Source organism: Arvicanthis niloticus, chromosome 11 (assembly GCF_011762505.2).
Source record: "Arvicanthis niloticus isolate mArvNil1 chromosome 11, mArvNil1.pat.X, whole genome shotgun sequence".
Taxonomy (NCBI): domain Eukaryota; kingdom Metazoa; phylum Chordata; class Mammalia; order Rodentia; family Muridae; genus Arvicanthis; species Arvicanthis niloticus.
This window is the reverse complement of record NC_047668.1, coordinates 71687394-71707275: the sequence shown is the minus strand read 5'-3', so window position 1 is coordinate 71707275 and position 19882 is coordinate 71687394. Positions and strand designations below refer to the sequence as shown.

General features: G+C 45.3%; 1 protein-coding gene across 2 annotated transcripts in view; it reads right to left on the bottom strand.

Moving 5' to 3' along the window:
• The window catches only part of Prkce (protein kinase C epsilon), a 486892-nt gene that overhangs the window by 286953 nt on the left and 180057 nt on the right, over positions 1-19882 (bottom strand). For both annotated transcript variants that reach the window (XM_076942406.1, XM_076942405.1), the window contains one exon: positions 13277-13340. In XM_076942406.1, the coding sequence (XP_076798521.1) occupies positions 13277-13340 (64 nt within the window). The remainder of the gene's footprint in view (positions 1-13276; positions 13341-19882) is intronic.

Sequence of the window (19882 nt, the reverse complement as noted above, 5' to 3'; positions counted from 1 at the left end):
ATCAGCCCCTGGGTAAATAACCTAAAGAAACTGCAGTTTTCTTTCAAGTATGTGTGCCCAAATACAGCATAGTCCTTAACAGGAAAATCCTAAGATGCCCACAAAGGGAAGAATGGATGAATGAATTTGACATAATCATAAAATGTAATAATACACAGAAACAAAACCTAACCAACTATAGTCACACACTCCAAGGAGGTTGAGCCTGGAAGGTGTTATGAACCAAAAGCACTGATACACAATATTTAAATAAAGTTCAAAACAAACAACTCATTGCATGGGTAGGTAAACCATAAATACTTGCAAGAAAAGAATTAACACAAGATACAGGTCATAACTGGGGAGGAAGAGTTCAAACAAGATCAGCACAGGGGATATAAAACAGTGGGCCCTGGGCTATTCCTTAACTGGATCTTACTCACCCATACCTAACGCACAGGAGGCATAGTGCATTGTCCGAATTGGAACGCTACAAGGAGGGGTGGGCAAGGCCGGCAAGCTAGGGGCAAAAGCAATTAAAAAGAAAAATTTTTGTTTGGTTGTTTGTTAGTTTTCATGTTTTCTAAAGCAACGGAGCCTGTGAGCTGCAGGGAGGAAAATTTTGATTTAAAGGGCCCTAGTTTGATTTAAATTCTAAAGGTTCAGAATTTAAAAAAAAAAAAAAAGTAATAATAAGATCCCTCTGCAGCAGACCTAGGTGCTTCTGGTTAAGCTGGCAGTGCAGTGGCTTCCCGAGCTATAGTTACAGGCAGGAAGAGGTCAGTCAAGCAGCTGGAAGGACATCTGTAATTAAGCAGACAAAGTCTGTCTTCCAAGTCCTGGAGGCTGTGACAGCAACCCCGGTGACCCCAAACCCACTGATGACAGGCAATTCTTGACTTTCATCCATTTAACCTTCAAACAGCACGTGGACAAGTGGACACACACCGGTGAGCAGGCAGGGGCATTCCATGGCCGGCTTTTACCTGCCAAGCATCTGTAAGCCTAGCTGCCTCACTTGGACAACAGCCATCCCTTAACTCATATAACAAATATATCCTAAGTATAGCTGGATCCTACACAGCCTGAGACCATGCAGGTATGGCAGGGTCAACAGAGGCAGATTTAGCACGGCTTAGACTGTATGTGTTTGTGCACCCACATAAAGACTACATTGCTTCATATCTTTTTTTTTTTTTTACTGAAAATTAAAAATAAAAACAGTAAGAAAAAAATGACTGTTAATCCTCACAATGAAAAGATACTTCAAAAAATCAAGGTCGATAGGAACAAACCAGAAAACCTGTTGTATCAGCTAGACCCTCCCAGTATCTATGCAGGTTGACATGCTCCCCAACATGATTAAGGAGGAAAAAATATATGCATTTTTAAAAGCACAAGATATTGGAAATATTACCAAAGAGTGTGTCCAAACAATGAGACATAATGAGAGGATTTTAATGCGTTTTAGCTCTTTGGTAATGAAATCCTGCAGCACAGCTTTTAACTCAATTATTCAACTTTTATTTCTCTGGCTTTCAGATGTATTTTTAGAAGCATCATGTGCAGACTTGGAGTGCGGCCTCCTACAAAGCTGCTGTGGGCTCCTCATGCACAAGGAGGCTGAGTCCAGCTGCCTGCCAGGCTTAGCTTGTTGGCTGGTGTTGCGTGAACTTTTCCTGGGGAGATTCAAACAAGTGGCTACTCGCCCTGCATAGGGGGTCCGTGACAGATTATGCTATGATTCCCTCAGGGTCCAATCTGGTAAATCAATGAGTTCGTTGGCTTACCTAGAGAACACAGGTGAGGAGTTGCTCACAGGAGCATGGTACCCTTGTAGCAACCACAGCACTGAACACCCTCACCCCCACATAGCTGCACAGATGGAGCCCCTGCCATGAAGCCTCTCTTGTCTGCTCCAGTGCTTCCTGAGGGCACAAGGCTGCTGCAATTAGGGCAGAATTGCATGCAGATGGGATGCTCTCAGGTAAAGGTCTAACTGCCCTTCCCTTGCCCTCCTTCCCTGAGGGGATGTCAACAGACAAGTCCCAGGGGTCATCCCTGAGAAGTCTCAGTTACTTCTGAGGAAGATGATAATGGCTGTTATGCCTGAAGGACAGGGTCTACAAATAGTTACTTTGATGGTGGTGGTGGGTGGTTAGGTTTTTAATGTGCACGAAGAGCTGGGTATCCCATGTCCTATAGGTAATCCAGTGGTTGGTCCATTTGGGGCAATCTATCACCACCTAGTGGGAATCTTGCTCCCCAAAATACAACCTACTCTTGAGATGACCCAGGTTTCTTCTCATGAGCATGGCTTCTAGGTAAGAATCTCCTGAATTTGAGAAGAAAAGATCTTTGCTTCCTGGCACACATGAATAATCACGACAGGCTAGTTCCCTGAGAAATGGTGGTGTCGGTCGCCATTTTTCTTTCTCCCAGGATCTGTGCATTGATGCCCACAAAGGATCAGTCTTTAGCAAGCTTGATATCATAGCCATGAGATAAAGTTTGAGGGGCAAACAGCCAGGCTATGGGAGACACAATTTTACTCACAGGAACAATCTCAGGAGGGTTTCAGGCAACTTAGAAGCATTCAGACATGGTCTTTAAGAATAACATTCAAGCCTTTGTTTGTTGTTTTGAGATTGCATTTCCCTGGATAGCCCAGGCTGGCCTTGACTTTATTATCTTCAGCAGCAGCAATTACAGGAACATGTCACCACACCTGGCTTCAACAGAAAGTTTTAACATTTCCTCTTTTTCTCAAGTTTTCAGGGAACATAACTACCTTAAAAACAAAAAGCTAAGAAGAATTCCTTTCCCTCTTCCCCATTATTTTTCCCACTCATTTTTTCCACCCTTTAATAGACTGGCGCAGGGTGTGTGGCCGCAGTTGACACACCAGGCAGGGCCTTGCCTGAGCTCTCCGCAGAACACACAAAAATAGATGAGGACACAGATGTCAAGAAGGCCTAGGGTAAATGCGAGAAGGCTCCCAGGAGGAGGCAAACTTACAAAGTCACTGAGGTTTAAAAGACTAGAGAAGGAACTGAATGTACAGGGAGGGCCAGGGTATTATAACTGGGGACTTGGTGTGTGAGGGGGCAATGAGGTAGCCTCAAGTCCCACTATTAAGTACCTGGCACCGAAAGCCAGCTTAAACACTGTCCACTCCCACCCACGAGACTGATTGTACACTAGAACACGAAACAACTATTATCCAAAGCAAAGTCAGTCAAACACCTTATTTATCCCAATAGTTTTGCTTTAAAGGTGACACTCTGTCCTGCTACTTTTATTAAGTCACACATCCATTTAACGAACAAGTAAAAATTATATCCCTACTGTGTGCTCTGCCCCTGATCCAGAACTCTCTCCTTCCATGAAAATCAGTACAACCTGCTTATCAGAGAAGGGCCACACAGAGGTAAGTTCTAGCAAGGTCCCTGGGTGAGCTTCTTTAATTAAAGCCTCAGGAACCGGGAGAAGATTTGCACAGTGGGATCAACTTCAAGCAGCACTCGATACTTGGGGGTATTTATAGAAAAACAAACACAAAACCAGAAACTCCAATATCCTGATGAGTGGGTCCCAGAAGGCCGTGCAGGGCTTTGTTTTCTTCCTATAAACTGGCTCTTGTCCTTGCTCTGGAGAACACAGCTCCTGCCTGCCCTCTCTGCTCTTCAGTGGCCTGCTTAAGTCAAGTGACTTTCTGGTGGATCCTGACTGAGCCCCCTCCCCAGGAAAAAGAAACTGAGACTAAGAAAGGATGCACAGGGTGGGCTTCAGGGTGAACTCTTGGGAGGTGGGGAGGAAAGAAACTGGGAAATTTCCAGTTAAAACCGCTGTCTGCTGAGTATGGTTTGCAAGGAACCCTAGGGACCTCACTGCCTCCCCTTGTTATTCAAAAGTGTGGTCTGGTGACCAGCAACATGGCATATCCTGGAGCTGATCAACCACATGGATCCTCTGGCCCCATCCCAGGCCCACTGAGTTGGTATCTGCATTTTCATAGCATCTCTAACAGATTCAACCTTAAACTGCTTAAGCCTTGCTTCCCCTAGATGTAAAGAAGAAACCCACGTGACAAATCCCTTTGGATATAAATAATAATCTCTGTATAGCACTCTGTCTTGAACATTTTCTTTCTCTTGCAATCTCACTTTTGTCACCAAAGGCTAACAAAAGCCATGTTTGTGGAACTCCCATAGGATGTACAGGCAGCCCCTGTAGTAGCAGTCTCCTCTGCCCAGCACTTTGCTTATATAAAATTGGAGCGAACCTTTGTGACTTTTGTAAGTTTTGAAAACTCCCTGAGCCTGATAAGTTTTGTTTACTTCCTGGGTTTTGTATGCTTACTTTACTTCCCGAGGCTTATGAACCTCCTTCCTCTCTCCAGGAGGGAGAAAACTGCTACTTGCTCTCTGTTGATTTTGTGTAGCCCTGCCCCCCACAGATGGAAACCAACATCTCCCTTCTATTCCACTCATCCTCAGTTTCCCCATTAGGAAGCACTGTTTATCTTCTCTTGAGCAGCTCAAGTCCTAGATATGCATCAGTAACAAGCATGCCCCTACTCTCAGGAGCTCGAGCTCTTCTGACAGGATGAGGAAAGAATAGACCAAGAAGCACAACAGTATGTTGCAGCTGTTGGTGGGTGTAGTGGGGCCAGCAATAAGACTCTCCCCCATTGAGGTCTCTCCCTTGAGCAGAGAGTCAATAAATGGTAGCCACTAGCATTGCTCTGGAGTGATCTCCTTCAGGCCACATGGCTAGCCTAAAATGCAATAGTAATAGATACTATATTCTCCTTCCTTGGTTGAGGGAACAGAGCTACTGCCCACAGGTCATCTAAGCTAAGACTTGATTTGTCAAAAATTTCCATATCGGGAATCTATCTGATTTATACAGACATATAGCTATCATATACCCAATGTATACAGGCACTCTACTCAGCCCTAAGGCAAAGAAGTGAGCAATAAAACAAATCCCTTGAAGATTCCATTCAAGTCTCTCCCAGCTCTCCCACCCTGTCTGTGTGTGTAGAGAACGTCTCTTCAGTGGTACACCAATCACTGGGAACAGCGATCATCTCTGGGGAAGGGATAGGAAATCTGAGAAGGAAGAAAAATGTTCTCGTTTAGTTTATAATTTATGTATATGAGCTATTTAAAAATTGTTTAAAAATAATAAAGAAGGAATCAGATGAAAATGTGGCTGTTCCCTTATACAGAGGGACAATGACTTGTGTCTGGCTAGGGATTACAACAGGCTCCAGAAATCCATGACAGAGAGAAATCATCCACTGAATGCACACATATCACAGATGTAAGGAAAAAGAACCCCAGGACTAATGCTGTTTACACACTTACTGCTCAGGAGACCCCTCTAATATACAATAAGTACATTAAAATTAGAGGTTTCCTTACACTGGGCCTTTACTGAGGACTCCATACTCCTGGTACAGAGAAGCAGGCGGACCTAGTAGCCCATTACCACAGAGTAATTTGATTCCATGGAGTCAAAAAAAAAGTCATGCTTTTCCTTGCCAGCTCTGCTTACTACATTTCTAGTGTGGTGTTTCTGGTGGCAACTGTTTGGCCAGTAATTGCGACTGCTTGTCCCATGATTGGTCATCTATACATAGACTGGTGTTTCACTAGCTTTGGTACCTCCTGCCCAGCTGGTACCAACAGAGAGTACGTGGCTGCAGTGGGTCAGACCTCCTTCCCCAGCCTTCCAGGCTGTCTCGCTCCTGACACTAACAATAATGGTGATGTGGAGTGCAAACGGATGTCCTCTCTGTCATAGGTACCTGTGGGTGGCTTCCACTAGTGAATTCCTCTGCAACTGTGAGGAAGAGTTCGTAAAAGAGAGATTAGATATGTGTGTGTGCTTGTGCGTGTGCATGTGTATGTGTGTGTGTCCTCAGTCTACACAAGCTCAACTGAAGGGTTACAATAAAAAAGATAAAAGCCTCGGTGCTACCCTTGGATTAATGATGGCAAATGTGTTTGGATGTGAAAATGTGAGGGCTTCAACAAAGCAAGGTAATAATAATAAATAAAACTGTCAGCACTGGCCAGTTTCACGTAGATAAAAGAACTGAATAATTGGTACAGAAAAGACAACTCTCTAAATTAGGTTAGATGAATGGAAATACCCTTTTCTTTCAAGCCAAGTCACAAGGACATTAACAACAGTAAATGATTCAATTATGGGCCATTTCAACCAAATATGATCTGAGCTGCAAACATGATTTCCCCCAAACTCTCTTTTATAAGATACTGAAATGATGCATAACAACAGAGATAGACGAAGAAGACTTAGGAGGAGATGAAGGAACCATGTCTTCACTAAGGACCTATCATAAGCCTGCCCTTTCTATATGTGTGTTTCTTCCATACGACTATCCCTTCTGCAGTTAAATCAGGAGTAAAACAAGCACATAGTCAACAGAAAATATGTATTCACACCACACAATGCAGACAGTAAGGAGGCTTGCAGAGAGCGGCTCCCCAGTCTCTCTGGGTTCAGCCCTGGTTTTGTCTGCTAATGGCTGGCATTTGGTGTTGTTAACTATGGGGGGAGGGCTTTATTTCAGAGGAACTGATGTGCTTTTAGAGACCAGTTAGAAGGAAATGGGGGCTTCTTGGCTTATTTCTCAAAGAGCACTTCAGAAAAGGCTCTTTGGGACATAAGACCTTCTTTACAGGGGTGGTGCTCATTGGGTCTTCCATGTCATCATGCAGGCAATCACCTCTAGGAATAAACACGGATTCTATCAAGGTAAAGATGGACCTCCATACCTAAACAGTAAAAGATACAATCCCTGGGCCTATGTGTAGAGGTGGCAAGCAGCTACAGCAGGGCAAGAGTTACCAGTTAAGAGTACGTATTAAAGATCAATGGTTTGAACCTCTAAATGCTGGGATCTTTATTTTTCTGGACCCAGTCCACTTTTGGAAAATCTAACACATCCACAGATGTCTAGGGAGCATGTGAGAGGAACATGACCAGAATCCTATTGATAAAGGTCCCTCCCACAGAGGTGACCAGCACCTTGCAGCGAGATGTGGGTCAGGGGAGATGGGAATACTCTTTAATATCCTAAGTGATGTTTCATATTCAAAACTGAACAGAAACTGTAAGAGACAATGTGGGATCTCTGGACTTAATTTGGGGTATGTGAAAAGGGCTGTAGATGTAGCTCAGTGGTGGACCCCTTACTTGTCCAGCAGGCTGGAGACCAGGAGCTTATTTTACCAGTCCTATTAAAAAAGGAAGAGGAGGAGGAGGCTGAGAGGCTGAAGACAGCAGTGTGATTACTACAGGACTTTACCAGGTGTCTACCTGGGGAAAGAGAGAACCCAAAAAATATCCATGGAGGGATGCCTTTCTTTGAACAATCTTCTAAGTACCTCAGTGCCATGGTTACAACAGGCCTCTACCTTATGTGCTGGATGTGATTACATTTGACTTGGAACACTCCCTTCCTCCTTGGGATTTTACTGAGACAGAGGCCTCGACCATGAAGTTTAGCAGAACAACTGCCATCAACACTCAAACATGGACTCTTCATTTTTGGCATCCTGTTTTCCTTACTTGCATAGCCTGACAATTTCTGCTTGTGTTTATTGATAACTATCTTTTTGTTTGGATGCTCCCAGAGAGAACACACTCTGTCTACCTTGTTTATTCTGCGATTCCTGAATAGGAAAAGTCTCTAAGTCATCTTGGATAATGATAACAGGACTCACAAACCCCAGCTCACAAAGCCTCTCCCCCTGCTCTCTGAGGTCCGGTCTGCTCATTTTTTTTTTCCAGCATAAGTCCCTCCATTCCCCTGAATCATTGCTGGGTTATTCCAGTTCCAGTTTCCTCCCTGGTGACTGACACCCAGTCTGAACTCAGTGTGAATGTGCTAGTCTTCCATGTTCTCCTCCTACAAGACATCCACTCCTGGTTGAAAGCAGTGTTCTCATTCTTGTGAACATCGTCTTCCATTTTCCGATTCTCGCCCCAATTCCCATTCCTCTAATCTTGAGATGAATTGGTGAGTGCCCTTCATTTGAGTAAGCGGCCCAAATAAGTAAAAATTAAAACTCTGACAACCAGAAACTACTTGATCAAATAACATGGGATTTAAAAAAAAAAAAAAAAGCCAAATGCTTCAGAAGGGCTTTGGAACCTGGAGATGCTGTTGAGATATGTCCTGCCCTCTGGCAAAGCCAAGGTTTCATCGTAAGGGCAGTGTTTGAATGCCTGTCATGAACATAAGACCCCAGTGTCTCTAACAAAGATCAGGGCAGCAGGAAAGATCACTGTCCTGCTAAATTTATGTCAGGTCCGGTTTCAAGCCAGAACCCACTTATGGGTGCACATTGAAGAAGCTGGAGAAGGTCATTCCTGACAGGGATTGGGGACTTTCCTTTCCAAGAGAACAAAAAACCAGATCTGTCTATTCATGAAAGGGACTCTGGGGCCACCTTTGGATTAAAAGCTAAAAATGTTGGCTTTATGTTTCTATTAACAGCTTTCTGAGGGAAAAAATAATAGCAACAGAAGGTCATTTTCATGTTGACAACCTTATCCTCAGGGCCCTGACAGAGCAGAAGCCCCAAGAGGAGCCTGCAGTGTTCTCTGAGGTTCACCTCTTGCTCTCTCAGCCCTCTGTCTCCATGTGAAGGCAATGGGGCCAAGCACTTGGTATGTGAAAATCTCTACACACATCTTACCAGAGCCAAGCCTTTATCAAATCTGTCTTCTTGAGCAACTAGGGAGAAAAAAAAAAACCAGCAGAAAGCCGCAAAGAGTAGCAAGATTTTCAAAACATACCTGCAGAAAGGCTAAAGGATTTGATGGATTCCGTCTGAGGAAGAGAGACTTAAGAACTGTCCTCAAACAGATGAAGGGCTTTACCCAGGGCCAGTGAGAGCCTGGAGACCATGTGTTCTCGGTCTGCACTGAGTGGTGACGGAGAAGCCAGGCTCCAACAGGAGCCACTGTTACATTTACATTAACATGCTCAGGACACAAACCAGTGGTTCTGGGATGCTCCAGAGGGCCTGGCTGGGAGTTACTGTACTTGGGGGAAGGGTAAGGGAGAAAGATGAAGAAGCAAAAGGAACAGCTGGGTTGCAAGTCTACAGGAAGTAATCTCTCAGACCTGACACACATCCATGTGTTCTGTAAGTAGCAAGTTCTTCCCTTGCTCTGAGAACTTCCTAGCCAGAGTCAGAAGCCTCCCTCCTACCATTTTCCTGAAGAGCCTGCTGGCTGCTCTCGAGGTGACTCTGATAAACTCTGCTCTGCTCTTGGGCCTCCAGGCTCTCAATATTTACTGAGCAGCTTTGCATGCGTGGGCACTGTCCCAAGGCCTTGTTCTTACAGTGACCCCTCTCTAGTCTTTTTGACAGGGTTACTTCAGTCTGAATCAGGCTTACAAGGGACAAGAATGGACTCTTCCAAACTAAGTCCAAATGGAATTTCCTGGTGCTGCTCCATCTTCTGGGTTAGGTATCTGAAGCTCAGCTGGCAAGCATAAGAGGCAGGAGTTCAACCCAGGTGGATGCCTAGGGCCATGTTCTTTCCTAGAGAAGACACCAGGCACTTCACATCATGTGACTGCAGAAAGGAGGGTAGGTGGCTACTGCTTCCTACTTCTCAGCTTCCACTTCCACGAGGCACAATCCCACCAGGACCAGATTCGACTGTACTTTATGCTGTGGATTCTGTATAGTATTGCAGACATGGGTCTGTGAGTCTGACATCCACGAGGACAACTTCTTGCAATTTCTACTGCAGTTTAGACTCTGAGAACAATCTGGGATGATGCAGAGCAGAGGGAGAAGACCGCACAGGTCAGGCCCTAACCAGCTCCCATTCAGACAGCCTGTAAAAAATGGTGTATTGCTGTATCCGTTACAGTGAATGTGAATCACAAATGACAGTAAAGGCAGAAATGATAACTTATTACAATTTGAGAATTAAGTTGCTATTTATACTTCTGTTACCCAAGCTTTGACCTAATTATCCGGTGAGCCAATGGTGCCTGGCTTACCAGAGAGCCAAATGGTTGTTATTCATGCTGAAAGCCAAACTAAGGAATGCCTCAGACTGGCGCTCACACAAAAAATATCTGGGACAACACATGCCAAAAAAGGTCCATTTCTTTCAGCTCCTTCTATCACCTGCAATATTACCCCGTTCCTTGGCCATGAGACCCAACAGATGCCTACTCAAATTACACTGACTGACAGCATCATGGGACTGGAAATTATCTTCAACGTCATCAGGCCTGACCCTTTACATCTGGGGTCAGGTTCCCTAGTTTAGTCAAAGCACAGACTAGTGAAATCCCATTATGGTGACCTGCACAGGATGTCCAAGTGGTGGAATTTCATTAGACAGTCAGAAATCACATTACATCCTGCTCCAGAGGATGTAAGCACATAAACTTCCTAACGGCATGTTGGTAAGAAAAAGAACCCTTCAGAACACCCTAGAAGAAAGGGGTGTGTTCACCCTGCCGCCCCATATCTTTCTATGCACTCTTCGGAATTTGCATGTGTTGTAAAGTGGGTGCGATTTCCATGAATATGTTTTTCCCATTGGTGGGACTGGAGCATGGAGACAGGGTTGCTGTAATGATGCTGGTGGCAGCATTACCAGAGCTGTGAAGCCTCCTCAGTCAGGGCTCATTCCAACTCTCCTCTCACCCATTCACAGAATGCAGTTAGTTATTTACACCCAAGGAAGGTTGTGGACAGAGATCTTTGAGTGGAGTCTACAGGCTGTAGTGCAATAGGATAGCTTGACGATTGAGCTTCTCTGGTACAGCTCTCAGGCGGCGGTCTCGCTGGTTTATTCTTGTCTGAGTCTCTCTTTCACTCTCACAGTCCTGATGCAACCAAAACCACCTCCAGATGGAGGGCCCTCTCAGTCCAGGGCATAGTACTGGCAGAGCAGATGGACATGGCACAAATGGAGCATGACACTGGATTACAGAGCCCACCCACCACTCCCAGAAGGGAATCCCAAGCCCAGGAACAGCAGAGGCAAACTAGAGTCCTCTTTTCTTTAGAGCAACACATGCTAGCACTTTACAGATCCTGGCATGTGTTAGCATTTCTAAAGTGAACTCTATTTTCTTTAGATGAAACAGATTTTAAAAAAAGACTCAAAGTTTAGCCCAATAAAAATTGCTTTGGTTATTCACATGCAATAAAGCGTAGAAGCAAGAAGAAAAAAAATCAATTGCTTCTGATTTATTTATTCATTCATTGTCCATCTCCTTTCTCTCTAATGTAAAAAAATGCTGTTTATAATTTTGCAAGTCGTTAATCTTTTTGAGGAGAAAGAAAAATAATTCAAGCCTGCCATTGGTTTGCCAATCATCTTGGCACAGGAAATACATGTTTAGTTAAGGTTATGGAAAGAACAGGAAAAAAGAAATTGATTTTTGTTTATCAAACATTTTCCAACATCTACAATCAGGATGCTATTGTAAACTCTCCAGTCTGATAAGCTGGGCTCTCACACTAAGCTAAAATATGTTTAAGGCAACTACAAGCCTTCGATCTTTTGTTTGCTCTATTATGTTTTTTTCTTAAATTTCAGGCTGACCCTAATCTCATGTGCTCAAGGGACTGTCCTGCCTCAGCCTCCAGAGCAGGTGAGACCTTGGTGTTTACCACCTGTGCTGGGATACACTGCTTTTCCTTAACATGACGGGTCTATTTTACTTTATTTTTTTGTAGGTCTCCGATATTTCATACTATATATTGTTAAATCCTCATCTCCCTAACAGCATATTCTATTTTTGGCTGTTCAGTGCTGACAACAGAGAGGGAAAGCTGGGCTTGCCAAACATAACTGCAGTAAAGAGCAGAATACGTAAGAAACCAATTTTGAAACGATGCTTACTTAAAGCTTTTAACCTACCCCAAATCATCAAAATATATTTTAAAAAGACCCAACTTTACTGGGGACCTCATATGCACACGACTGTTGAGTTATTCTGACACCTGTAGAGAGTGAATATGAATGAAGTTATCAGGTACCACTAACTTACTTTGCTTAGAGCAGTGTTCTCAACCCTCAGAATGCTGTGACCCTTTAATACAGTGCCTCGTGTTGTGGTGATTCTCAACCATAAAACTACTTCATTGATACTTCATAACTGTAATTTTGCTACTGCTATGAATCATAATGTAAACATCTGATATGCAAGATGTCTGATATTAAGACTCAGCCCACAGGTTGAGCCCCACTGGCTTAGAGCCTTTGACTCTTTGACCTTATTTATGTTTCCTCCCAAGAGAGCCTTTATCTACAGTGCGTGTGCATGTGCGTGTGTGTTGTGTGACTCTGTGCTTATAACCTGGTGTGAGTCTGTGAAGGGGCCAAGTTTTCCAGGCAAGGGAGTTGAAGGACAGGACTCTCCACCTCTCACTTGGGAATCACAGACCCCAAACACTATTTCTTTTCCTCAGCTCTAAGGGGAAGCAGCTAACTCTCTCCCAATCTCTCTCCATGCCACTAACACCAACTCTTCTGCCTCCCTGCCCACAGTGAGAGGAGAGACGAGGCCAGTAAACACCCTTCAGTCTCCAGCTGAAGCCTGTCATAACTGCCTTGCACCTGCCTGGATAGGGCTGCATTTTCTTGCCTTTGCTTCCACCCTGATAGTCTGGTCTTTGCCACACTTACACTTCTGCACTTAAAACATAGTAAGTGAGCAAAGAAGAAAGAAATAGAAAGAAGCAGATATAAAAAGAAGAAAGGAGAAACATATAAATACCAAAGGGAAAAAAATCTATACGTTGTCTCATGCCACCAGCTTTGTTTGCCTTTAAATACCTAGTAGAAGAACCTGTAAATGATCCAAAAAAGGTAAGATTTTAAAGTCTGACACCTTGTTTGTTTCCTTTCTGAATACCGTTAGGCCAACTGGTTTCACTTCCTTCTCACCATGCACAGTGCAAACCCCACAGACGCCTCCTGGGAGAGGGTGTCGCTCCACTCCACTGACACCTGCCCTGCACATTTGGAAATGCCTGTGTTAACTGGCCTCTCAGTGAGTCTGAAATCTCCTTTTGCTCCACCAGTAACAGATGGCTGGCTCCTTTCTGATACACAGGCATAACATCTTCAAAATAACCTTTCTCCTGCTAAAGCATGCCAGCTAATTAAATGTCACCATGATAATGTCCTGGCTGAGATGAGAAGGGAGAGACCCAGCAGACAAATGCTCAACAGAACGAGACAAGGGCAAGAGGTCACACCCTACCTTCACCCGATGATCCTGAGAGGTCGATAATCACGTACACTTTTCCTTCTGGCTCCAGATCAATCTGCAAGTAAGAGAATGACAGAGGGGCTGTTAGGGCAGGTGTGGGCAGTTTGAGGGATCCATTCCTACTCTGAGCTGCTGTAACTCAGAGTCATGACACTCATCAGCCCTGTGTCAAGTGCCAGGTGCGTTAGGAATGAAAGAGCGTAGATGTGCACTGAACATCTACTATGCTGCAGGTCTGAAGCATACCCAAAAGGGAGCATCAACCAGGGAGGAGTCTTCCTTCAAAATGGATACTTGAAGAATTTCTAAAGACATGACTATCTAAAGTTTGATTGTTGTGAATGGCAGAGAGGATGCCATAACTGGTATCTAAAGGGTAGAGACCCCAGGAAAGCCACAGGGTCTAACACCATCCCCACAGCCAAGAATCATCCAGCCTTCCACTCAGCTGTCTGAAGCTTGGAAGGTTTTTTTTTTTTTTTTTTTTTTTTTTTTTTTTTTTTTTATTAGATATTTTATTTACACTTCAGATGCCATCCCCTTTCCCCATTCCCACCCCCACCCCCCTTAGAAAACCCCTATCACATGCCCCCTTTTCCTTTTTGCATTTATACATTTTTTTTTAAATAATGTTAATCATAAGCGTTATAAGTTTGGAATTGTTCAATCAGAGGTGTAACCCACTGACCGACCTAGATATAACAACTATCTTTGACTGGTGGAGATACATGAGCTTGGAAGGTTTTATGTTGGCCCCCTTTCCAGGTAAGTGTGGTCCAAGTTTCAGGCTAAGTGCCAGTACTGAGATCTGAAGCCACGATTATCCAAAGAAGCTTGTGTTCTTTGTGTGTCTCAGAAAGCCAGGGATGAATTAAACCGTCACTCCTGTTCTCAGTGATTAAAATCTCACTGGGAAGTTAAGGAGCAGAACAGTGTGGAACCCAGCTAGTAAGAGGGAGAAAATAAACCAGGAGCCACAGCACAAAAGGATCCTGAAAGCCGCCGAGCAAAGCAGTGTGACAAGAAGCAACACAGATCAAGGCTTTGAAAGCGCACCTTCCCCTGACCACACCCCCTCACTCAGCTCATGGGCATTTCATGACCCACAGATTCCAGTGGGGTTATAAAGAGAGGCAGTGCTTCCAACTGCTCACCAGTGCCTTCCTCCTTCCCATCCCCAGTTTGCTCCTTCCCCCACTCAAACTGCAGGTAACCTGCTGTGCAGAACCAGGTTGCTGAAATGGAGCAGTGGGGTGGAAAACGAAGGCCTGGATCTCTTTTTTAAGTTCAGACATCTTTGCAAGGTAGGAATGCTTCTACAGAACATGTGATTTCCTCGGAAAGGCTTGGATCTCCAAGTCCACACCATGAAACTCTCCCAACCCCCACCAGCCATCTGTATACATAGAGTTCCAAGGGGCTCATCAGTGCCAGGCTCTCTCCCCAACAAGCTGTGCATTTCTTAAGGACAGGAACCACCATCCCTTCCTGCAATTTTTCCACTGTCCCCAGCAGAAGGCAAGTGTACACTCAGCAAATCATTCTTTGGAAGAGGCAGGGTTGTAGACATCTCCTGTTCTTTCAAGGTTGAGGGCAAAATGCCTCCTCTCTGAGGCATTTCTAGACACTCCCGCCAGGAGTGTCTAGAAATAAGAGCACCTGTGTGAGGTGAAGAAACTCAAAGTGAACCGAAACTCTCTACGTCATACCATCCCAATCCCAGGCCACTCCGGAGAAACTGTCTCTACATCATACCTTCCCAATCCCAGGCCACTCTGGAGAAACTCTCCCTATGTCATACCATCCCAATCCCAGGCCACTCCAGAGCCCCTGTGCGTGGCTGGACTTAGCCCCTCACGGCTGAGAGTGTTTGCTGTCGGCTTCAAATTTTCATTTGTATCAAGGGACCCCCTATGGATGAGGCAAGTGGTGTAAGTTCAGGCACTCTCTGGCCAGGGAGTGAAGGAGAGCACTGAGCAGATTTGGGACATCCTCAGGGACTCCACACAATCCACTCACTTAAGCCTGGAATCCAGATGAGAACCAAATACCTGCCTGGGATCCCACAACGTGACTTCTCTTGTCATTCCCAAAGAGCCCATGATTTTAATTGTAGATAAAGACCCAGAGCTCTCAAATACTAGTTCCACCACACCATGAACACACCATAGCCCCAGCAAGGAGTTACAGAAAGAAAACCAGCCACTGGCTCTGCTGAGCAGCGCTAAAGCTAAACCAGAATTCTTTCTCTGCCAAAGTTCAAAATGATCAGGAGCCCTTTTGCCCCTGAGCATGGAATTCAAATAATGTATGCCATTTGGAGATTAGATCGTCTCTGTTAACCCCAAACAACATGAAACACTTTTTCATATCCTCCAAGTTAAAGATTTCCCACGGCTGCAGACTGTGTTGGTAAAGCACAATGCTATCTGTGAGAGGGAGGGAGAAGGGCAGCAGAGGAATGAGATGGAGAGCGATCCAAGGCTGGCACGGAGCCTATCTCTGCAGAGGGAGAGAGAGGACTCGGAGCAGGGAGGACAGGTCATTGACAGTAAAACGTATTAGGATATTAACATTCAAGATAGCAATCAGAAGCCATGTTAGCACCCACGGCTCCCTCAATGCTGGTGAACTGTATTTCCCAACAGAAAAATAGAAATTAAGCCATTAAACATGCCAAAAGCAACAAAGAGCTTCACAGGCTGAGCAGATGGCTGCAGCGCACCCGCCAAGCCCCAGTCAGCCAAGCACGGAAGACTCTCCATCAGCATGGCGAGACCTCAGTGCCAGGGACTGGAGAGGTGGCCGGGTACAAAGGGTGGCAGAGAGTGGTCTGACTTCACAGCCAAATGCATTCATCACAAGTCCTGTCCATGAATGCATGGCCTAGATAATGAAGCAATGTGAGTTCCCAGACCTGAACAACTCTGCAATCTGTTAGTGGGCATCAGGCATCTGGGACAAGTTAAGAACAGACCCTGTAACTCCCTGCAGCCCTTCCAAGACAATGCTGAGTCCCTCCTGCAACGAGGGCCCACTCCACTTGCTCCAGATGTCGCCCTACCCATAACCTCTGTGTAGGCTTCTTACATCTCCTCGGCAGACTTCCTAGCTACTTTCCTTTCTCTTAGACCATGATCCTCCTTCAAGCTAAATCCCCACTGGCTTCCCCTCCAGTCAGGGCCAAAAGCCAAGGAAACAGCAGGAGAGATGACCACAGCCCTTGGCTTCATACCAGGCCCAAATCCCAGCTTTGTCTCTTACCCGCTGAGTGACCTCAGACAATTATTTCCTCTCCATAAGCCTTGGCTTCATCTGTGAAATGGGTTGTCATGGAAATTCTGTGAGACAGAAATGCAAAGCACTTGGCACTGAGAAAATACTCAATGTGTGGAAAAGGGAGAGAGTGACCAGCTAGCTGGCCTGAAGCAGTAGGGCCTGCAAGATGGCTCACTAGGAGAAGGGGCTTGCCACTAAGTCTGCCTATCTAAGTTTTGTTCCTAGATGGTAGAAAGAACCAACTCTCATAAGTTGTCCTCTGACCTCTCTCTTTGTTAATGTCATGGCACACATGAGCACAATATATACATATCACACACACACACACACACACACACACACACACACACACACACGTCTTCAAGTCCCGCCTTTATAGCCCAAAGTTCTTTTTCCTCTAACATTCTCTCCCACCTAAACAAACTGATTTTCCTATAGGTTATCACAGAATTTAATGGTACTGTGACTAAAAAGGTTAAGACTTAACTAAAAGAGGTAAGTCTCCTCCCAGCCTGGGGAGGAGGGGTACCCAGCCTGGGATAAACCCGGGGCAGGCAGGGCCATCTGCTAAGCATAAGAAGGTCCACAGTATTACAAGAGAGAGAAAGAGAAAAGATTACAGGTTTCTTGGGTATCTGATTTGCTTTAGACACTGAGGTGGGTTTCTCACATTCCTCAGCATATTGAAACTCTTGTGACGCCAACGACAGTCTCTGTTTCCAGACAGGAAGCGGGGGGCTCAGCGAGCTTTCTGCAGTGGGTGCCCCTTACCTTATCACACAAAGAACTGATTCTGTTTGAACTCCAAGGTCAGACTCATGTCCCTTGCTACACCTAGCCTACAGAAGCATCTCAGATAGCTTGTCTGGGTGTCCTCAGCCCCATCTCCAGTGTCCTCATTTCCTTCATCAGTGGCCATTGGCTTCCCAGGCCCAATCTTTCTAAGGCAGAGAGATATCTTGCATGTCCGCAGCTCCACACTGAGCTAATAGGAACGTGGGTGCGAAGACACTATTCATTCCAACGAAGGTCAATGCCACAGGGACAGAACAAATGTCTCGGAAACTTCTTCAGTGATGGTGTTGCAAAAGCCAAGAGTCTCATGGATTTCTGGATAGAGCCTAACCATTTTCAAAGCCCTCCATGGGCCTGATTTTATGTATTTCTCATCATTTATACAGGTGCTGTGTTGGTCTATGAGTAAGATCCAGATATGGTAGCGCACATCAGTCATCTCAATACTCCCAAAGTAGAGACCAGAGGTTACGAGTTGAGGCAACCCTGGGATACATACCAAATCTCTGTGTCAACCAGGCTCATCCATAGACTGTTTGCTGTAATGCACTGGTCCTGGATTTAAACTCTAGCGCCACAAATGAATCAATCGTTTTAAAGCTGGGGCTGCTGCTGCTGAGCAGCCAGTGCACCCACAGTGGCCAGTGAAGGTACACCTGCTTCATGATGCCAGGGCCATCGTGGATCTCTTATCTCTAAGAATGGATGCTCTATGGCTGAGTATTATAGATAACTCAGGGAGTTTGTGCACAACCCCTCCGAAGCTCCTAACCCTCAGGCCAGTGACCCTTCCAGCCCCCACACCCATCCATCAGAAAACTTTGAGCCAAGTTGTTTTGAATCATCAGGGAAGGTTAACACCCTCCTCGCCTACAATGGTCACGTCAAGCTTCAGTGACTCACACGAGTCTATGCCTGTGTCTGGAGGGCCAAAGGCTTCAAGAGCCAGGCAGTCTAAAACTCATAGTTAAACTCATTCCTAACCACAGGCCAGCCCTCACCTGAGAACTCTGGAAAAACTCCCTGAAGGCCTGGCTCAGGTCACCTGAGTTTCACTTCTTTTTCTGACCATCCCCAGATCAGAACTTGGAGAGAAGCAGAGATGGGGAGAGAGGCTCTGACTGGCCTGGTTCCACCTACTAGGACTCATATAATTAAATGTTTATTTCTTTTTCTTCCTTACTTGGAAGAGGTTGGGGATAATGTAGAAGGTAGAAGAAACATCCAGAAAGGGAGCTAAACATAGTGGTTTAGGTCTGTAATCTTAACTCCTTGAGAGCCTGAGGCATGAGGCCTAGAAATCCAAGCCTGCCTAAGCCACAGTTGTTTTAAGGCCTATGCTGGCAACTTAGTAGGACCCTGACGCCAAATCAAAAGAAAAAAATGGGGCAACAGCTCAGTTACCTAGGTTCCTGCTGCATAAGCATGGAGCCATGAGTTCAAATCCTTAGCATCCCTGCAAAAGCCAGGAATGAGGGCACACAGCTGTAACCCCGGCACTAGGGGATGCAGAGACAGGAGAATATCTGGAGCCCATTGGGGATCTCTAGGTTGAGTGAGGAGGCCATCTCAAAAAGTTAAGATGAAAAATGCTTGAGGAAGCAAGACATATGGCATCAGTCTCTCACCCCTCCGTGCACGCACAACACACCTACATGCACACAGGAATGCATAAATACAATATACACGTGCCAAAGCAAAACTAGGGATGTAACTCAGTAGTGAAATACTTTTTTAACATTCATGAGTGGCTAAAGCTAAACGAGAGAGAGAGAGAGAGAGAGAGAGAGAGAGAGAGAGAGAGAGAGAGAGAGAGAGAGGAGACGAGAAGAGAAACAAAAACCCAGGACCCAAGGATCCAAATCTGTACCCTTCAGTTTGGGCCACTCTCCCACAGTCACAGTATACCTGCCACTGTGTGACAGGTATACCACAGTCACAGGTCTTCCTGGCATGAAGGAGACCAGGCAGAGCAGGGTCACTGTGGTAGCCAGCATCCTCCTAGTTAGAACTGGTAGAAAGTTCAAAGCATCAAGACATGGCGGAAGAGAAAAGGGGAATGGGGGCGGGGGATGGACTGACCATAGTGCATTGTTTACAAATACTATGATAATGGAAAAACTTCAAATGTAAACATTAAACTCACCAAAGCACCATGATGAAGCCACTTCTAAGTGCCGAACTGGGATCTAGCAGCTAATTTTGTGGCTCTTCACCTGGGGAGGAATCTGCTCTCCATTCTATTAACAGCACTCATTGACTGGTCAAGAGGCTGTGGGATGCATGTAATAAATGTAAGGCTCTGAAAGCGGGCTGCCATAGCAACGGCTCCTATGAAAGAATGGGGGGCATTGTTTGTCTCTGAAATGACTTTCACTGCAATGTGAGGATACGACATGGGAGACAGGAGATGGCGTAGTGGGTAAGAGTGTTTCTTATGAGAGCAAGAGAATCTGAGTTCAAATCCCTAGTACCCATGTGAAACCTGACTGTGTATGCTTCACCTGCAGCCTGTGAGGACAG